Here is a 17,887-nt window from a genome sequence, read left to right as displayed (position 1 = left end):
ATACGTCACGTCACATCATCGCTGTTAGATTAAGCAAAGAATGTGATATTTGATTAATGCAATCGCATTACGATAATGTTAAGACACGTCCGTGTAATAAGGAAATGATAATGCCTCCGGAAATACGTGTTCAATAATAATGATGATGATAATGACAGTAGTAATAAAAATAATAATAATAACAACAATCATGATCATAATCACAATAATAATAACAAGAATAATAATAATGAAGAGGTAAGTGATAAATGACGAAAAAAAGGATGGATAGTTTGAATATTATGAGACTTTCATGCAATGATATCGGACGATTGTCGATACGCAATCGAGCTGCACCGCTCGTATTGCTTTGATTGAATTCGTCAAAAATACGAAGAGAATGATTTCGTAGACTCTCGGCACTTCCGGGGCCCTCTCTACCACAATGTTAAGCTACATATACACATTTTGATACAAAGTTACTGCAAATTGCTGCAAGTTGTTAGAACGAGTACCGTTTGGTAATGGAAGTAGCATCGAGGGCAAGCTTTTTCTTTATCGATGGCTACTTTACACGTGGAGCCAGTGAGGACGACGAATATCTTTACGACTTTTTAGTTATACACATACGGTCGTGCACTTTAAATACATTTACAATAGCCTATTTATAGCTCAGCGCACTAACTTTTCCCTTAGATACCACACGGTTAGAAACAACAAGAAACAGAGATAGAGAGGAAAGCGCGAGAAAAATAGTCGCACAAACTCCATTGCTCCGGTTTCTTTTTTTTTCTTTTTCTTTTTTTTACAGATATTTGGTCCGATGCTAAGAGAGACTGTTACACTTACACAAGTGTCATGCGTGCGAATTCGTAACAGCATGGGCTTTTCTAAAATGAGCATCGATAGCAGTATACATGAAAAACGGAAATAGTACGCGAGGAACATGATGGATTATGCTGATGCATATATTTAACGCGTTGACATTTCATCGTGATCAGATAATTATTTTCTGCCCTAAATATGATAAATTACACTATTGCCAAATTATAATAATATCATTGATCGAATTTTGTATTTTTATGGGAATAATATTGTCAACGCTTCGAAGATATGCAATCAATAGGATAACCCATTACCTAACTTTTTGTAACTGTTATACTCAGTTACTCAAGAAATATTCTCTTTTAAACGCTTTCGACTAGACTAGCGATAAACAAATTAGATTATGCCGATTTAAAGCAACCTAGTACACTTCAAATTCAGGCATAATCGATTGTTTTTCTGTTCCGGAAGCAACTGAGTAAAGGAACCATGTGTGGCACAGTAAAATAACGTGTATTACAAGTGAGATTCATTCGCAACGCACTTAATTGTTTACGGGTTTAATTAGTTACGGTTTTTTCTCTTTTTTTTATACGATTTGATTACTTTCAGTAGCGATGACATGAAACGTACAATCGTACAGACGAGAAGATCTGATCATAACAATTCACGCTGATCAAGGAATAAAAATTTACTGGCTTGGTCGTCACACACACAGAAGGGCAACACGCAACACGTAGAAGAGAGAGACCACATTTATAGATATAAACCATACTTGACAAATTTAAATTGAGTCAACTCTACTTAAGCGTTTACATTTAATTTATCCGAATGTTGGCTACATACAGATAAGTACTTCTAAATATAGTTTTCAATTCGGTGTGCGAGAATAATCTTCCACTATATTAAATATATATAAATATAAATATATATACACCTATTTATCTATCTATATTTATATTTATATACGTGTATTATGTATGTATACAATTTTTTGTTTTTTAATTGTTCGATTTCTTTTTATTTCGACATAAACGATTGAGTTACGATTCATAATGATCAAAACTTTTGATTCACCCATTTTAACGATGCAAACAACAGTTAATAAAGTTCGGTTCGATATATTTTGGAAATTCCTTGATTCCACGATAGATTTTAGATTTTATTCTCCTATTTTTTTTTTTATTTCTTATTAATTTTTTTCTTTAATTTTTTCCTCCTTTTCTTGCTGGAAGCGGTATTAATAAGAGACATTTGTGTGTTTTGTATTACGTAGTTCTAGAATGAAAAGAATGAAATACTTCGTCGAAAATAATATCACAGCCTGGAGACACGGTGGAAGACTAAGAACTATGGCTAAACTTTGCCGTCGAATTGTCGAAAGCAACTAAATAGAATGGCACAAATGGCTAGAATTCAGACCAGAAAAATTTTATCTATATACGCTTCTTCAATGTTTAATCATTTGTTTTATACAAACTGAGAAATTCGATAACGAGCAAATTCAACAAGAATAGAAAAATTCAGAAGCAAAAATTAAGCAACACAACATTTCGCTAACAATCTCTACTAGTACATTATTTTCTCTCCGTTTACATATTACTAGTCTTCTCCTCCTTTCTCCTCTGCGATTGTGATATTATTTAGAAAGCATGTCGCTTTTGAGTTTCAGTCACACAGTGAATATATAGTTCTTGTTTCATAGTAATAAAACATTTGACCGTTTTCTTCTCTCGATTTGTCGAGAAAAAAACACGACAAATAAACGACCGTTAAAAAGTGACTAGCATACGCACTTATTCGCACAACGTTCAAATTAGTTCAAACTGTTTTTTGTTTTATCACGATGCTAGACGTATATCATACATGTATAACGTGTATCATACACGTGTAACAAAAATAGTTTTATAGGTTTATTTTGGTCGATTTTTGTTACCAGGATTCACCAATGAAGACACACATGAATATGATCTGAGGCCACATTACTCAGCCATTTCTTTCACAATGATATCATAAAATATTTGAAGTTGAAGTATATTGCAAGTAACATCAATGAGTATAAAGATCTTGACAAATAAAAAAATAACGTAATTGAGAAGATATTCTTACTTGTTTCTTTCTTTTTCATATCTTCAAGAGTGATCTTAGATTATTGCAAACACATTTACTATTGTAACTAAATTCTACAAAAAATAATGTGCTTGTTTAATCTTCTTTCATGGAAAGGTGTAGCGTTGATTTTTGAAAATAACTCACTCGTAAAATAATGTTATCATGAATGTTGTGTATCGATACAATTGAGTAGATTATCGAAAAATGTATTGTTTTTCGATGTATAATATATTGGTTATGTGCGCTACAGCAAGTATTTTACGTTGTAGTAAATAATCATAAATATTAATAAATATAAACAATATATGCAAATAAAATAATAATGATCAAACACTATTTGTGCGCGTATATATGTAACATACAACGAAATAAATGTTTTATTGTGCGCTACGCAAAAATATGTATGTATATTTTATAATACTCTTTTATTCATGTAAAGAGCAAACCATAAAATTAGGAACATGAGAATTAGGAAAATCATTCTGTTTAATATATAGAAAAAAAATGAGAAAGATGATTTCTATTTAGATATTGTTAGATGAAATACCTAAAGAATATTATATATGAAATGATATTCCTCTTACATTCTCAGCCTCCTCCCCTTTCCCCAAAGATGAACATAAATGCCTGATGTTCTTATAGAAAATAGTAGTTGGTTTGCATTTAAAAATCGTGTAGGTAATAATAATTGCTCTAATTTGCCTGTTGTGCTCTCTGTCTTCTTACATTTTTAATTTTTCTAACATAGCGTTTCAGCTATGATTTATTGTTATCATAGTAAAAACACATTGATGATTATGTTTATCATCTGTGTCTGTATCATTGTCTAATAATTTAATAACTAAGCTAGTATTTTCACAATAAGCTGTATCAATAAAAATTCTACTTTATGAAGAATGTAAGATACCTTAAAGTATCTCCTTCGATGAATCAACGAAGTATACGAAATAATTTAATTCATTGACTCTTGACATTTTCAGTAAAATGGAATACAGCTCTTTAAGTTATCAAGTACAAGAATAAAGAATAGCATAAAGATATACCATTTGAGAACTTTGAGTTTGTCGATACGTTGCATCACTTCGAGTATTTTTTTGCTTCCATCTTTTTTTTTACGAACAGTTCAATGAAAATCTTATTTAGTATTCAGGCTTCTATTTTGTAAACATTTCGAGCACATGACAAGACAGGCTAATACTTCTTGATCTGATGCAGTCTTAGAAAATTCACTTCAGTACTGTGATACAGATACAAACCAGGCGAGGTGCCTATAGTTTTCTCTCTTTTTTTTATGTTTTTTTCTTTTTTGTTATCTTTTCACTGTGTGTCATAGGTACAAACTTGGTAACTATTAACGACGATTCTTACTGGTATACGTCTAAGTGAACAGTCATTACGAAAGTCGACTCGAGATGATACTTGAAAATACGCGGATGAGATTCATAAAGTGGGTGGTACAAGTTTGTGCTCATTTTACATTACTGTACGAAAGTGTCGGATCTTTAGTACAGCAGTGCAACGTATCACTGCTCGCGAACAGTTCATCGGATATCAGAAATGTTAGCTTTGCTGCCAAAGATTTTGACTAGTTGATCTTCATAATCGTCGATATTGCGCTTCATAAGTTCCATGCAAGGCCCAAGTAAGCGTTCGAAAGCTTCAACGTCCAAAACTGAAAAAGTTATATAAAGAAAGAGACACGCAATTTATGACTGCAATTTTCGAATTAAATCACATATGTACACCACAGACACCAATATTGTAATGATTCATACCCATTGGGAATCAAACGTATAATGATAGATTTACATAAATAGATACATTAGCGCACAGTAACTCAATTTGAAGGATGTGAAAAGGCAACTTACAGGCCAGCTTTACGTCGCCCACAGCGTAGGCCGAAGCAGCGCGAGGTTTATGTGTCACCAGCGCCAACTCGCCTAAGTACCCACCAGCGGGAACTCTATTAATCTATAGTATCAAACAGAATACCAAATGACATCCATACAATTGAAAACGTAATTAGTATACTTAGTTTCCTAGGTAACTATGATATCAACTTCGTACTGCATCAAGCTATATAAGTCAATGATCGTTGCAATTATGTTACACATTGGAAAACAAAAATTAACAAGCTACCTCGATTTCACGGCCGTGATCTCCTATTATGGTGATTCTGACGACACCATCCTCGACAAAATACATCCCGTCGGCTGTATCGCCCTGTTTGATAATCTGTTCGCCATCTGAATACTGTTTTGGTACTAGAGCATCCGCCAAGTTCATACGCTCATACGGCTGAAGAGAATCAAATTGAAATACTGTTATTAAACTATTATTATTACTATTATTCCTATAATTATACCTATAATTACACCAAAGTTAACATTAAATTCGTTCGTTATGAAACAATGAAATACGAAACAAACGTTAACGACTTCAATTATAGCTGAACGTTTCTTGGCAATCAAACTCTCTTGTGCTTCATCCAAAATTCAGTAATACATTAGAGTAAATGGTCAGCTGTTAACATCAATCAAACAGAACCTTATATATAATATATTCAATCTTTAAACGATGAAGCAATATCACTTCCTAGTAATCTTTTACGTATACCGCAATGTCTTCCGCTATAAATTCCATAAAACTTGCCTCGAGATGCTTCAGCATCGGGACCTTATTGATAAGGTCTTCGTACATTTTGCGCTTCTTGTAGGCGGATTTCAATAAAATACGCCGGAAAGTTTGTCTATCCATGGCCCATAGTGTGCCAGGCGTGATAGCTTTGATACTGGCCGCCCTTGGCATATTGTAAAGGAGCGCAAGTTCACCAAAAGCACCACGATTATCGTACGTATGTATCATGGATTCCACTCCCGAATCTTGATCTTTCACGTACACTTCAAATTTTCCTCTGAAAGAGGTATAACAATTGAATGCTATATCTTTGACGATCAATTCCATCTCGCACGGAGATGCAAGCTATGCAAGCTGCGGAGAAAGCAAAAAAGAACATATTTTACCTTTCGATGACATAGAAGTTATCACCATCATCACCTTGCCGGATAATAAAATCTCCAGACTGCACACTTTTCTCAAACATCGCGTCTAGCACGTCCGCCATTTGTTCCTGTAAGAAATTCATGCAACGCATATGCGTGCATGCATGTCGTAAATATTTCATGACTAAGAACTTTTACTTTTCCTAATATTCAAGACCATGATATTTCGAATCAGATGATCTACAGATACACGAAAGATAATATCTTATGTAATTGAAAGAATAATTTTAAAATGATAATTATTATACAAAATAAACTAATATATAGTGTTTCCTTTTTTTTGTGACGAATTACAAAAGTATAATTGATTAATGAAAATAAGAAAAAAGTTAAATGAATGAGGAATTTTAAAACAGAAGATTAATAACCCGCAGACGTAATTAGATATAAAGAATTAATCTATCTGCGAGAAAAACATTTTGAAATAGGAATTGAAGCATTGTATTCGAAGCGGTCTACAATGAATTCTCTTAAAGACAAAGACAAAGTCTTTTATATTCTATAATCCAAAATTGGCTACTACATATATATTTTAATCTATGCTTCACAGTTGCTTATAACTATGGAATTTTACATAACATTTCACAGCAACATATCCAAGTAAAATGAAAAATAACGGAACAAGAGCAGCAAGCATTTTCTTGATCATTAGAAACTTATATTTCTATGTTAATCAAATTAAGTATTCCTCTCTTCAAAGTAATTCATATCCGAGACTCTGAATCCAAGTTGAGGCAGATTACACGTACTCATTGGCATTTCCACGAGTCGGCGCGCGAACCCTCGCCGTTCTGTATTCCTATTTCAATTACGCGCAGGTTAGAGAGTGTACGTGTACTATGTTTAACTTACCTCGTCTAGAGCACGAAACAGGAGAATATGTTTCACGCTGTCACCAAGCCTCTGCCGTTGCACGTCACTTTTCGGATGCACCATCTGCAATCAATGAGTGAAAGGATATCAAGCATAAACAGAATCAATTTTAATCTAATCTATGCTAGTAATTTTCAATGTGATAATGATTTTACTTACAACTAACAGATCACGGGATTTGTAATCATTTTATTAAATATCTAAATCTGTGAATTCTTCAAACTGTTAATGGTAAAAGAATTCCGATCATCTCGCGATACGCATCGATATTATAAATTAATTGCAGCGTGATCGATCGATAATGCTAGGACTGAATATACTGTATCCGTTATAAAAAGAAAGGGTTTCCCATTAGATACGCGTGGGTAGATTACACAGCACGGTAAGTTTAAAAAAAAGGAAGAAAAATCGAACTCTTTTACGATCTTACGTTTGGTCGCTTACCAGCGACCGATACCAACAGCGTTAGAAAGTAAAAAAGATCCTAAGAACTCTAAATTGCTTAGTGATGAGTAATTGTGGCTTATCTTTTTTTCAAAATCTCATAATCGATGTTCAATCCCCTAAGGGATTGATACGCTTAACTATCCATTATACTACCGTACAGCTGTTTTCAATCTCAACCTGCTTTTTTTAGAAACCCAACACGAGAATAAACAGATCTAAGCCGTATTTCGTTTCGTATTATCTGACCTTTACATTCGATTGTGGCTAATTTTACAAGAAGTAGTCAGTCTAATATTGCTTCTATTCATCTTCTCCAAAACGATATTATATTTAATTCAATCTTGAACTTAGTTTTACGCTTGGCTTCCTGTTTTCGATACAATTGTAAAGTCCTAATTTAAGGCAACTTGCATGTTATATCGCATTCTTATTTTAGAAAGAAACGTCTCATATTCTCTTAATTGATTCATCTGCATTCCAATTGCGCGATGTTTAATACCAATTCGTACGCACGTAATTAACATTTTCCCTAGTGGAACAGTCTAGTATTCAATTCTACGGAATGTTGAGTTGAAATTTTTGCGCAAGGCGAACTCGAAACAAGGCAACGAAGACTCCATGTATCAAAAGTGGTATTATCTAATTGCTCCGATTAAAACGAATAGTGAGTATGTGTATATGTGTGTGGATAAAATTGAAATTTTCAATTTGAAAATCGTATTTTCGAGATAAGTTACTTGTGTATCTATCACTCAACTACATATTACATTCATCGACGCTGAACAGTGATTTATTAAAAACTTAAAATTACAGCAAGCGTCGGCGTTTTTTTCTTCTTAATCCTATTAAATCTATAGCATACACTTTCAATTATTAAGAATTAAACACAACTCATATGTTAAATGCAAGCTTGTAAAATGTAGGATAGCTTATTTCGAGATCAAATCATTTGAAAAGATGATCATCCAATTATTTCGAGCATCGTATCAACGCTTCACACGATCAAACTCCGACTACCTCCCCCAGATATTGATTTACCTTGTTTTAATCAACTGGTTCAACAATAAAACATATATGTATCTACGTAAAAAAAGGCACGTGGTCACGCTTGAAAAAATATCGATAGCCTTGATCGGTTTAATATAAACGATTCATGGAGAAATTGATCCTTATATCTTATTTATCGGAATCTATTCAACTTTCTACTCTTCCATAATAAGATAATTAGATGTTTTAGTCAATCCACTATGTTTTCAAAGGTTTTCTGAACGGTTTAAGCAGCCAAGATATCGACAATCAAGATCGGTACAGTCTTTTGAAACGCTTTCGAGCAGTACAATCTCGGTCCGGCGAGCCTTCCCCATGCGTCCCTCTCTCTCACTCTCTCTTTATTTTTCTCTTGCTTTCGCTCTCGCTTTCTCTCTCTCACTCTTTCTCATTCACGCTCACACGTATGTACATCATACATACATATGTAAGTCACGTCGGTAGCAGGTTATCGAACACGCGCTCTGACGTCACAAAGGTACATCGTTCGCATCGTCGAGCAAAGTAAATCATCCCGTTTCGTCACCCGCACAGCCTGAATATGTTCATGTTCCGATAAAAAGGAAAAGAAGTAGTTGCTTTCAATGTTTCGCGTGATACACGTTGATCAACGTGTCAGATCGTCGAAAATTTAGAGTCCATTGTGGTAGCGATGTCTTCTTTCGAACCGCGATTTCTTTCGAAGCGATCGGTCATGTGTTACCCGAAGGAGCCATAAAGCATCCATATTTAGCTTTTACAAGAGATACACATGTATGTATATATGTATATATATATATATATATATATATATATATATATATATATATATTATAATATATATATTCTTTGTATACATGTATGTATACACGTAAAACATATTAACCCTATCCTTGTCGCGTTCCAATATACCGTAATGAAGAATTTATTTTTCAGTCCTTTCGACTCGACTCGATACATTTAACTTAATGAATAGTTAAATTTCTAACGAATAGTTCCTCTCATTGTGGCTGATTTTCTGGTTGTGTAGTTCGATTAATATCAATTGATTCAACGTATAGTTTTCGTTTGGAGCTAATTTATCGACAATATGGTTCCTTGCGTAACGTGACCAAAAGTATAGAGGGATGTATATAGAAAATGATAAAGAAATGTCACTGAAAACAACAAAGATTTGTTGAATGAAACGAGTGAGAATGAAATGAAGAAAGAAACACACCTTGACTCCATCGTCTTCCTCATCCTCCTCAGGATTGTAAGCTTCCGCAAAAACACTCTTTCTCCTGTACTGGAATCTCCCGATTGGTGGTTCTATAAAGAATGAAAAAGATTTGAATGTAGAATTTTTTAACTATTTGATGGATTAATTTTTATAATACACCAATCTTCTTTCATGAGTATTCTTCTTTAGTTTTGAGTCGAAATCTATTAGTTTATAAGTCGAATTGAACGTAATTTATAAATCGAATTAAGTATCAGAAATATTAAAAATTGAAACTAATTCCAATTTAGAAATCTAACAACTCGAAGAGAAGAGGCAGATTAAGCGGGAAATATCGTACCGGTCTCCATTGATGTGCACATATGTATAATTTTTTGTACAAAGAATCACTAATACACCGATCGAATTTCAAAGACGAACGTAAAGATCAAGTTTCGAAATGGAAGTAATATCGCGCACTGAAAATCCTTTCTGTGAAAAAGCGTGTCGGATGGGCTCGGAAGGAATACTCGACGCGATAGGAAGTCGCATCCCGAATGAAAATTCACTGGCTTACCTTCCTCGACAGACTCGTCCGGCGTAGAAGAGGCGGTCTGCGCAGGGGCTTGAATCAACTGAGTTTGACGACTTTCCCGAAGTTGCGTGAAAAAACCTACGGCGTAGTCGATAATATCCACTGGTTGCTCCAACAGATAGCCGATCGTGAACTCCAATAGAACATCTCGTAACTCGTCCGGCACTGTAATCTTGCCAGCGTTACGTTGACAACTCATTTTTTTCTTACACCAAACTGTTTCAACAAACACACACTAGAATGGCATATGCCGGTAAATGGTCAACCAACCAGATTACACGAGTTAATATTACTATCACGAACGTGTGGAACGTCTAATACAAATTTAACGTGTCACTCGTCAAATGTCGACAATTTTCTCTATCACCTACTGTGGCGCGGCTAAAAGAACGTAAGATCCATGCGTTCCGCCCACTTTCGCGTTGGGCTAACACTTTTCGGAACAGCTCGAACGCTATCCGATCTTGCTGAAACCGCTTTGCTCCTTCGACACGGACTTTCAACGATTTTTTTTTCTCTAACGCTACATAAAGCTGCGCGGAACATACAACGGGCCAAATTGAGAGATGCGACTCAGTCGCAAAGATGGCGACTATTTCACGGCGCGGATCCTGACATTAGCAGAAGGATCGCACTGAACATTTAACTGACAAATAGCAGGCAAATTGAGCATCATTGGACGGGGGCAATTGTATAGATCGTAGACCAGTGGCCAATTCCCATATAGTACGCTGCATTCGATTTCCAACTACTTTTACGTATAGTTTCGTATAGTTGGCTCGGAATTCTGCGAGCCAATGAAACTCTTGATGTTTGATGTATCGTTGCAGACAACCTACTCCTTATTGGTTAGCGAGCATCCAAATGTAATAGAGCCAACGCGTGTTGCGTACACGCTTTGATAAATAATTATTACGATTTCGTTCTCCTTAAGTCCAATTCTTATTGGCCTCAAGGAATGCCCCCTGCAGGCGCAGGACTAAAATATTTTCGGCTAGTTCAAACTCGTCGGCGTTTCTGTGTTCTAATTGAAATATTTTTAACTATGCTTTAAATGAACACACGTGCATCTGAATATTAGTAGTGTCAAGCAATGTACAGTAAATTACAATTTGTATTTCAGAATTATGTTTATATAGTGACCGTGTGTGCTTACCACTAGGATATTTATAGTACATTGATTTGTAACACCCTTTTTCTACTAATAATAAATTTAAGTATATCAGGTTATCTTGGTGTAAATAAAACTTAGAAAAATATTCATATACATAAAATATGGCCGGAACGGAACAATTTGATGGATTCTTAGGTGGATCGCAACATTTACCACATGAAGTCCACATTATGAAACTTATTTCAGCAAGAGCTAGTGAAATTGCTGCAATGACGTATTCTATAGGTATGTTAAATGACACACAAAACTATTATAGTAAATTAAAATTTTCTCACCAATGTATACATTTGTGCTAAATATTTTGACCAAAAAATTATTACTGATTAATATATTTACAGAAAATCCTCAACAAACAAAGCTTGTATTTCAAAAATTGCCGGTATATATGCGCAGGCGCGTTATGTCCCATAATGTCAAGCGTTTACCGCGCAGACTACAAGAAGCACATTTAAATCAAATGACCAAATCTGGATTGCCGCCAAAAATTAAAAGATCATCGCGTAGATATCGCAGACGCCCTCATAATTTACTTGCTGAATATATACGAAGGCAACGAAATAAAATTTGGCTAGAAACTCATATCTGGCATGCAAAACGTTTCCATATGATAGAGAAATGGGGTTACAGAATCGCAAATTACGCGAATGATAAATGTTTCAAAGCGAATTATCGTGCAATGGCTAAACACTGCTTGATGCAAGATATTTCATATTATACATGTGTCGAAATTAATGGTTATCAGGAAATTTTGAAAGAAACTTTGAAGAGCCATTGCAATCCATTTGAATTAACGTTTGCTGCGAAAATTTTTATGGAAGGCACACGAGAAGGAACTGTTATGTTTTTTAAAAAGAATGGTTATCCTCAATTTCCAATTGGTCATGTACATTTTTTATGGAGACCGAATCAATCTGATCTAAGAACTATATGGATATGGGTACATCCATCTTTTTTCGACGATTTCATCGTGGAAATTAAATCTAGTTTTGAATTTAAACGCAACGAACATTGTGCTACTACGAGTAATCAAACTCTAGAATCTTGCCTATATATTAATGGAAAAGATTGTAAAATGACTGTTCATAAAAATACTTTTAATCGATTTCGTTTTTATGGACCGTTGACAATTAATGTTTTAACAAACGCTCTTCAATTGCCGAAATTCAATAAAACAACTAATTTGGATTTGAATACAACACAATTTGATAATAATCAAATAGATTGCAAGAAGGATCATAATTCTGATAAATCGTGGCATACTGAATATTATGATAATCAGGAAAATATTGAGTCTTTGAAAATTCAGAAACAATTATGGCAAGCGTTAAAAACGTTACAATCACCTAGTCAGTTACCACCAAATATTATTCTTGGCTTTACAGTTTTGGATCCAAGATTCTATTTACCAGATAAAAGAACTAAACCTCAGAAAGAGACACAAATGACTGAGATAATATCAATACCTCCTACAAATGCGAATTCTAGTCCACTTTGGGAACAAAAAATAAGAGAAAAAGTTAGTAAAACATGTGTAACGACAACTGCAATTAATAAAATAAGAAGTCAATGTTTAGTACCTGGTTTAAATAATGACAAATATTTTAATGAAGAAATCATGGCAAAGATACCGATATTGCTGATTCAGAGACCTGGAATTGGAAATACAGGTAACTTCTATTAATAAAAGTTACATTAGAAAATTCTTATCAATAAAAATAAATAAAATTAATAAATTTATCATCTTAGGTTTAGGTTCTGGAATAGATATTATACTTCCATCGAATTGGGCAATGTCATTCTGGCTTGCATTTATATTTCATTCTGTAAGAGTTGGTGCACTCAGAGAATCAAAATCTATAGCATTTGAATGTGAGAATATGCAGTCCCCAGATATCAATGATCCAGATACTCCTGCATACGCAAGAGAAGCATTAAATACCAAATTGGAGTTAAGAGAAAAATATTTTCATTACCCACCAAACAGACGCGTGAATTTCATTAAATTTGGAATTACTAGTCCTTTCTCTTGCGAATGGAATATTTTAATGAAAGAATGGACAAATACAGAATATTTTTCTGTATTAAGAAATCGTAAATTAATAAATTTATTACAAAAAAACTTAGTTCAAGAAAATAACTCAAAAAGGTGTAATAAGTCAAATAATCATATATCAAGTCTTTCTGTGCATAATGCATTTGAAGATAAAAATTATTTAATTCATGTTAAAGTAGATATCATAAGAAAAGGATATCCTAAAAGATTTGCAATAATATGTATGCCAATTAATGAGGACATAGAAAACTTCAGAATCAATAAAAGCTGGTCAGGTCCTGTGGAAAAACTGAATATTGATCCAAATGAAAATATTCGTAAAATATCGCGAAAAAATCATTTAGCTCTTTTAAAACGGCTGAAAAGACAAAGAATACATCATAGAAAGACATTAATTAATAAATTAAGTAAAATGTTATCTAAGGATTTTCAAAATTTTAACTATGAAAATAAATTAAAGAATTTATTAGAAATAAGTCGTGAGGCCATTAGTAAACAATCTCAAAAAATGTCACAGTTATATCTTCCAGAGTGTGTGAAAGTACGAAATTCTTGTAATAGAGAAATCATGGGTTATATTACAATGGGTGATTTTTGTTTTACAAAAGCAAAAGGCATAGGTTTTGGATATGTGACATTAAATTCATTAATTGAACTGATTGATAAAAAATGTCCCTTTGTTCTTATTAGAAATATCCAGACAAGACAATATAGAATTGCTAGATTAGAAGTAGTGACTTAATGTAACTAATGTAATTTTTATAATAAATTATTATTTAATATTTCAATTTATTGTTGAATTCTGTTGATTACTGTACCTTTTAAAATATTTTTTTTAAAACATATATATGAGATCAAGGAATTAAATTGTGTACAAAAGAAAAATAGAAAAGAAACTAATATGAAACAATTTAATCATTATAACGTGTAATTATTTACCTATGCTACTCGCAGATATATACAATTGCATCATCATTCAAGTTAACACTTATCATTATAATAGAAGATTGCATTAACAGAAATATATATATTCAGGTTTTAAAGTAATATTGCAAAAAAGGATTTTATCCTGTATTATTAATAATAAAATTAACAAATATTTTCTAATTGACATCTAATATTATATGTAAACGAAGTTATAATTCTATAAATTCCAATAATTGAAATATTAATAAGAACTTTGATAGCCTTTAGCCTTTACTATCTCTAATAAAAATAATTTCTGGCTGTTATTTCATTTCATTCAGGACTGTTATCATTTTAATTTGCATTCGTATTTTTTTATCAAGTTCATTACACAAATGTTCTATAGAATTTAGATCGGGACTTTGTGGTGTTCAAGAAAACAATGAAATATTATTTTCCTCGACAAATTTTTTAACCATTTTCGCGGTATGTTTCGAATTGTTATTGCGTTGAAACGTATATAAATTTGTTCAAATACAATTGATGGAATTTTTCAATTGATGGAAATAAATTTTCATGTAATATATTTATATATTTTGTTGCCGCTAACATACCTTCAATAACTAATTTTTCATCTCGTTCATTGTTGAAACAACTTTACATCATTATGTATTCTCCATTGTGTTTTACACTTGAGATGATAATGCTTTGTTTAAAAGTTTCCCTTTCTCCGTCCCTCCTCTCATACATATTTCTTTCATGTTTGATTTTAATTCACATTTGGATGATTTGCAATCATCACTCCCAATTATTGATTTCCAGAATGAAATCAGTTTTTTGTACTGCTCCTTATCAATCGTTTGAGCATTTGAAATTTTAATTTTGTCTATCATCTTTTCGACACGCTACAAGTAACCAATAATTAGCAATAACAATATATAATTAAAAAACATTCTACAAACGAATAGTTACATTACTAATATAATACTTGAATGTACATTTAGTTGTTAGAATTTTATTTGTAATTTGTCAATTTACTTTACAGATTGGGAATAATTTGGAGAATAATTTCAAAAATGCAATATTGTTTGAATGTATGTAAAGCTTTGTTTTGATAATTCGTTTCGATATACTGAGCGATTGCTCACAATGTCAATAATGTCAAGACAGAAAAAGCCGAAGACTTTTTTTATTATACCATGACAATAAATAGTTATTAGTAAGTTAGATAAAGACTGACACGACTATATATAATCTTAATAACGTACATTCAATCCAGTAAGACATACGAACATAAATCGAACTACTTATATATTGCGTTTAATTTTTTCGAATTATTATTTTTAAAAAGATCATTTTGAAATACTCAACATGACTCAACGTGTAGCTGTTGTAAGTATGTTGTAAATTATATATTATTAGAATTTGTATATCTTAATAATGAATTGAATATATATTTAGGTAACCGGTGCAAATAAAGGCATTGGATTTTCTATTGTAAAACAACTTTGCAAACAATTTGATGGAATTGTGTATTTAACAGCTCGTGATATTATTCGAGGATACAATGCTATTAGGAAACTCAAACAACAAGGTTTAAACCCAAATTTTCATAAACTTGATATTACTGATGATGATAGCATTTCTACTTTTCATGATTATTTAAAAGAAATGTATGATAGACTGGACATATTAATAAACAATGCTGGTATTGCATTTAAGGTAATTACAGTCTAATTCATTCATTTATTTTTTTTTATAAAAAATTCTAAATAAATTGTATTAAATATACAGGAGTCAGCTACAGAACCCTTTTCTATACAAGCTGAAGAGACATTGAGAGTAAATTATTTTGCTTTAAGAAAAGTGTGCAAGAAGCTTTATCCATTATTGAAACCACATGCACGTGTAGTACACGTGTCAAGTTCTTCTGGTCGTTTAAAGTCCATTTCTAATGAATCACTAAGAAAAAAATTTTTAGATCCAAATCTTACAGAGGAAGAATTAGATAATATTTTACATGGATTTGTTAAGTATGTTGAATTGCAAAATATAAACTTATTTTTATGAGATGTATTTTAAGTTTTGATTATACTTTCAGTGCTGCAAAGGAGAACAGACATTTGGAAGAAGGATGGCCAAATTCTGCTTATATTATAAGCAAAATTGGAGTATCTGCTCTAGCTGGAATTCATCAAAGAATGTTTGATTCTGATCCTAGAGAAGATCTTGTAGTAAATTCTGTACATCCTGGTTTTGTAAACACTGATATGACTGGTCACAAAGGTATTTTGTCACCTGATCAAGGTGCTGAAGCTCCTGTCTATGGCGCATTACTACCAAAAAATACTGATATAAGGGGTAAATATGTCTGGTATGACAAGGCATTGGTGATATGGGCAAAGACATAAATGATAATATAAATTATCTTAAATATATGGTTTAAAAAGATATGCCTTTATATATAGTTATTATATATATGTACATTAAAGTTTTCTATTTTTTAATGAAATTTATTAATTTTGTATGTAATTAATGTTTTTTCTTTTTTTCTTTTTTTTATATAAAACATAATAAAAAATAATTTCAAAGAATTGTTATGATTAGAAACTATTTTTTTAATGTTATATGTTAATTCAATTTACACATTTGAAGATATATAAATTTATAATTTACATGTTCATTGTATACATTGTTGATTTCAATAGTAAAAAATAAATCATATTAGATATTTTTACATCTAATATCAATATAAATTATCTCGCTTGAACTGCTGCTTCCTTGCGGGCAGCGTCTTGTAATAGCTGAGTATCCACTTCATCTCCTGGCAATTGTACATAACGCACTACTGATCCTCGAATAAAACAATTTTTTACAGACAACTGAAAGATATATTTTTGCTTTTTGTTATAATGTTCTCTACCATTATACATGTAAAATTATAAATATTACAAACCATATGAGGATATTTATCTGGGTCAGTTACACTTATATCAGTTAACTTTATATTCAGGTATTGATCTACTGAGTGCAGTGTGCCACAAATACTAAATACAGAAGTTTTGTTAGGTGGTTATAAACATTACAAAGTAGAATTTTTCTCTTGATCAACTTACCTTAAATCATTTTTTAATTCTACAACTACGTCCTTTCCAATTAAGGACTTGAAAAACGAATAAAACAACTGGAAAAAGATACACAAAAATAAGATTATTTTATTATAAAAAGAAATAAAGGTTAATTTGCCAAACGTTCAACTTACCATCTTCAATGAAATAATAAAAATATCCAATTTTTTAATTTGTTTATCGTATTATTTGATAAACATAATGAAAATATGATTATTTAAATTAAAGTTTATATTAATTCTCTGATTGCCGGCACAAAATTGCAGTTATGACAATTTGTTTGAAAGTATTAAAGTGGTATACACATTGCAAATTTAGTTTTAGTCGTCAAACATTGACTTCAATGTTTATTTTATGAATATTGCTTTCTCTCTCTTTTTATTTACATTAACAAACATACTTTATGTATTTATTAATAATTTTTTAAAATAAAAGATATGAATCAAGATAAAATTTGATAATTTCATACTATATGATATATTTCAATTGTATCCGACTTCTTATTT

General features: G+C 32.0%; 4 protein-coding genes across 6 annotated transcripts; 2 read left to right on the top strand and 2 right to left on the bottom strand.

Moving 5' to 3' along the window:
* Positions 1-758: 758 nt before the first annotated feature.
* On the bottom strand, positions 759-10,319 carry LOC122529856 (cAMP-dependent protein kinase type II regulatory subunit). Of its 2 annotated transcripts, none has more exons than XM_043656338.1 (8): positions 10,103-10,319; positions 9,544-9,635; positions 6,831-6,914; positions 5,940-6,046; positions 5,569-5,830; positions 5,056-5,214; positions 4,785-4,887; positions 759-4,588 (listed from the first exon to the last, which is right to left on the bottom strand). In XM_043656338.1, the coding sequence occupies exons 1-8, from the start codon at positions 10,317-10,319 to the stop codon at positions 4,458-4,460; spliced, it is 1,155 nt and encodes a 384-aa protein (XP_043512273.1). In that variant the 3' UTR covers positions 759-4,457. The 2 variants fall into 2 exon arrangements, with proteins under 2 accessions (XP_043512273.1, XP_043512274.1); XM_043656339.1 differs by lacking the exon at positions 10,103-10,319 and adding an exon at positions 9,887-10,010.
* An 849-nt stretch (positions 10,320-11,168) lies between these two features.
* LOC122529851 (ribonucleases P/MRP protein subunit POP1) lies at positions 11,169-14,135 on the top strand. The gene is made up of 3 exons (XM_043656322.1): positions 11,169-11,519; positions 11,633-12,961; positions 13,041-14,135. The coding sequence occupies exons 1-3, from the start codon at positions 11,396-11,398 to the stop codon at positions 14,087-14,089; spliced, it is 2,502 nt and encodes an 833-aa protein (XP_043512257.1). The 5' UTR covers positions 11,169-11,395; the 3' UTR covers positions 14,090-14,135.
* A 461-nt stretch (positions 14,136-14,596) lies between these two features.
* On the top strand, positions 14,597-17,135 carry LOC122529859 (carbonyl reductase [NADPH] 1-like). 2 transcript variants are annotated; one of them, XM_043656345.1, is made up of 5 exons: positions 14,597-15,164; positions 15,299-15,645; positions 15,715-15,975; positions 16,048-16,286; positions 16,355-17,135. In XM_043656345.1, the coding sequence occupies exons 2-5, from the start codon at positions 15,625-15,627 to the stop codon at positions 16,662-16,664; spliced, it is 831 nt and encodes a 276-aa protein (XP_043512280.1). In that variant the 5' UTR covers positions 14,597-15,164; positions 15,299-15,624; the 3' UTR covers positions 16,665-17,135. The 2 variants fall into 2 exon arrangements, with proteins under 2 accessions (XP_043512280.1, XP_043512279.1); XM_043656344.1 differs by lacking the exon at positions 14,597-15,164 and having other exon boundaries at positions 15,250-15,645.
* On the bottom strand, positions 16,902-17,799 carry LOC122529860 (U6 snRNA-associated Sm-like protein LSm2). Its single transcript, XM_043656346.1, has 4 exons — positions 17,516-17,799; positions 17,370-17,437; positions 17,210-17,300; positions 16,902-17,135 (listed from the first exon to the last, which is right to left on the bottom strand). Exons 1-4 carry the CDS (start codon positions 17,516-17,518, stop codon positions 17,010-17,012), a joined length of 288 nt encoding a protein of 95 aa, XP_043512281.1. The 5' UTR covers positions 17,519-17,799; the 3' UTR covers positions 16,902-17,009.
* Positions 17,800-17,887: the final 88 nt, after the last annotated feature.

The sequence above is a fragment of the Frieseomelitta varia genome, unplaced genomic scaffold (genome assembly GCF_011392965.1).
Source record: "Frieseomelitta varia isolate USP_RPSP 00005682 unplaced genomic scaffold, Fvar_1.2 scaffold_312, whole genome shotgun sequence".
In the NCBI taxonomy this organism is placed as follows: Eukaryota; Metazoa; Arthropoda; class Insecta; order Hymenoptera; family Apidae; genus Frieseomelitta; species Frieseomelitta varia.
This window is presented reverse-complemented; position numbering and strand designations above follow the sequence as displayed.

Excerpts from the sequence above, each read along its gene's own strand:
- LOC122529856 (XM_043656338.1), bottom strand. The coding sequence starts at position 10,319 with ATGAGTTGTCAACGTAACGCTGGCAAGATTACAGTGCCGGACGAGTTA. Across the intron at positions 5,831-5,939 it reads AACTTCTATGTCATCGAAAG|AGGAAAATTTGAAGTGTACG; the intron begins GTAAAATATGTT and ends TACCTCTTTCAG. Across the intron at positions 4,888-5,055 it reads ATCACGGCCGTGAAATCGAG|ATTAATAGAGTTCCCGCTGG; the intron begins GTAGCTTGTTAA and ends TTGATACTATAG.
- LOC122529851 (XM_043656322.1), top strand. The coding sequence starts at position 11,396 with ATGGCCGGAACGGAACAATTTGATGGATTCTTAGGTGGATCGCAACAT. Across the intron at positions 11,520-11,632 it reads TGCAATGACGTATTCTATAG|AAAATCCTCAACAAACAAAG; the intron begins GTATGTTAAATG and ends ATATATTTACAG. Across the intron at positions 12,962-13,040 it reads ACCTGGAATTGGAAATACAG|GTTTAGGTTCTGGAATAGAT; the intron begins GTAACTTCTATT and ends TTATCATCTTAG.
- LOC122529860 (XM_043656346.1), bottom strand. Across the intron at positions 17,301-17,369 it reads GAATTAAAAAATGATTTAAG|TATTTGTGGCACACTGCACT; the intron begins GTAAGTTGATCA and ends TTCTGTATTTAG. Across the intron at positions 17,136-17,209 it reads CAGATAAATATCCTCATATG|TTGTCTGTAAAAAATTGTTT; the intron begins GTTTGTAATATT and ends TATATCTTTCAG.
- LOC122529859 (XM_043656345.1), top strand. The coding sequence starts at position 15,625 with ATGACTCAACGTGTAGCTGTT. Across the intron at positions 15,646-15,714 it reads TGACTCAACGTGTAGCTGTT|GTAACCGGTGCAAATAAAGG; the intron begins GTAAGTATGTTG and ends ATATATATTTAG. Across the intron at positions 16,287-16,354 it reads ATTTTACATGGATTTGTTAA|TGCTGCAAAGGAGAACAGAC; the intron begins GTATGTTGAATT and ends TTATACTTTCAG.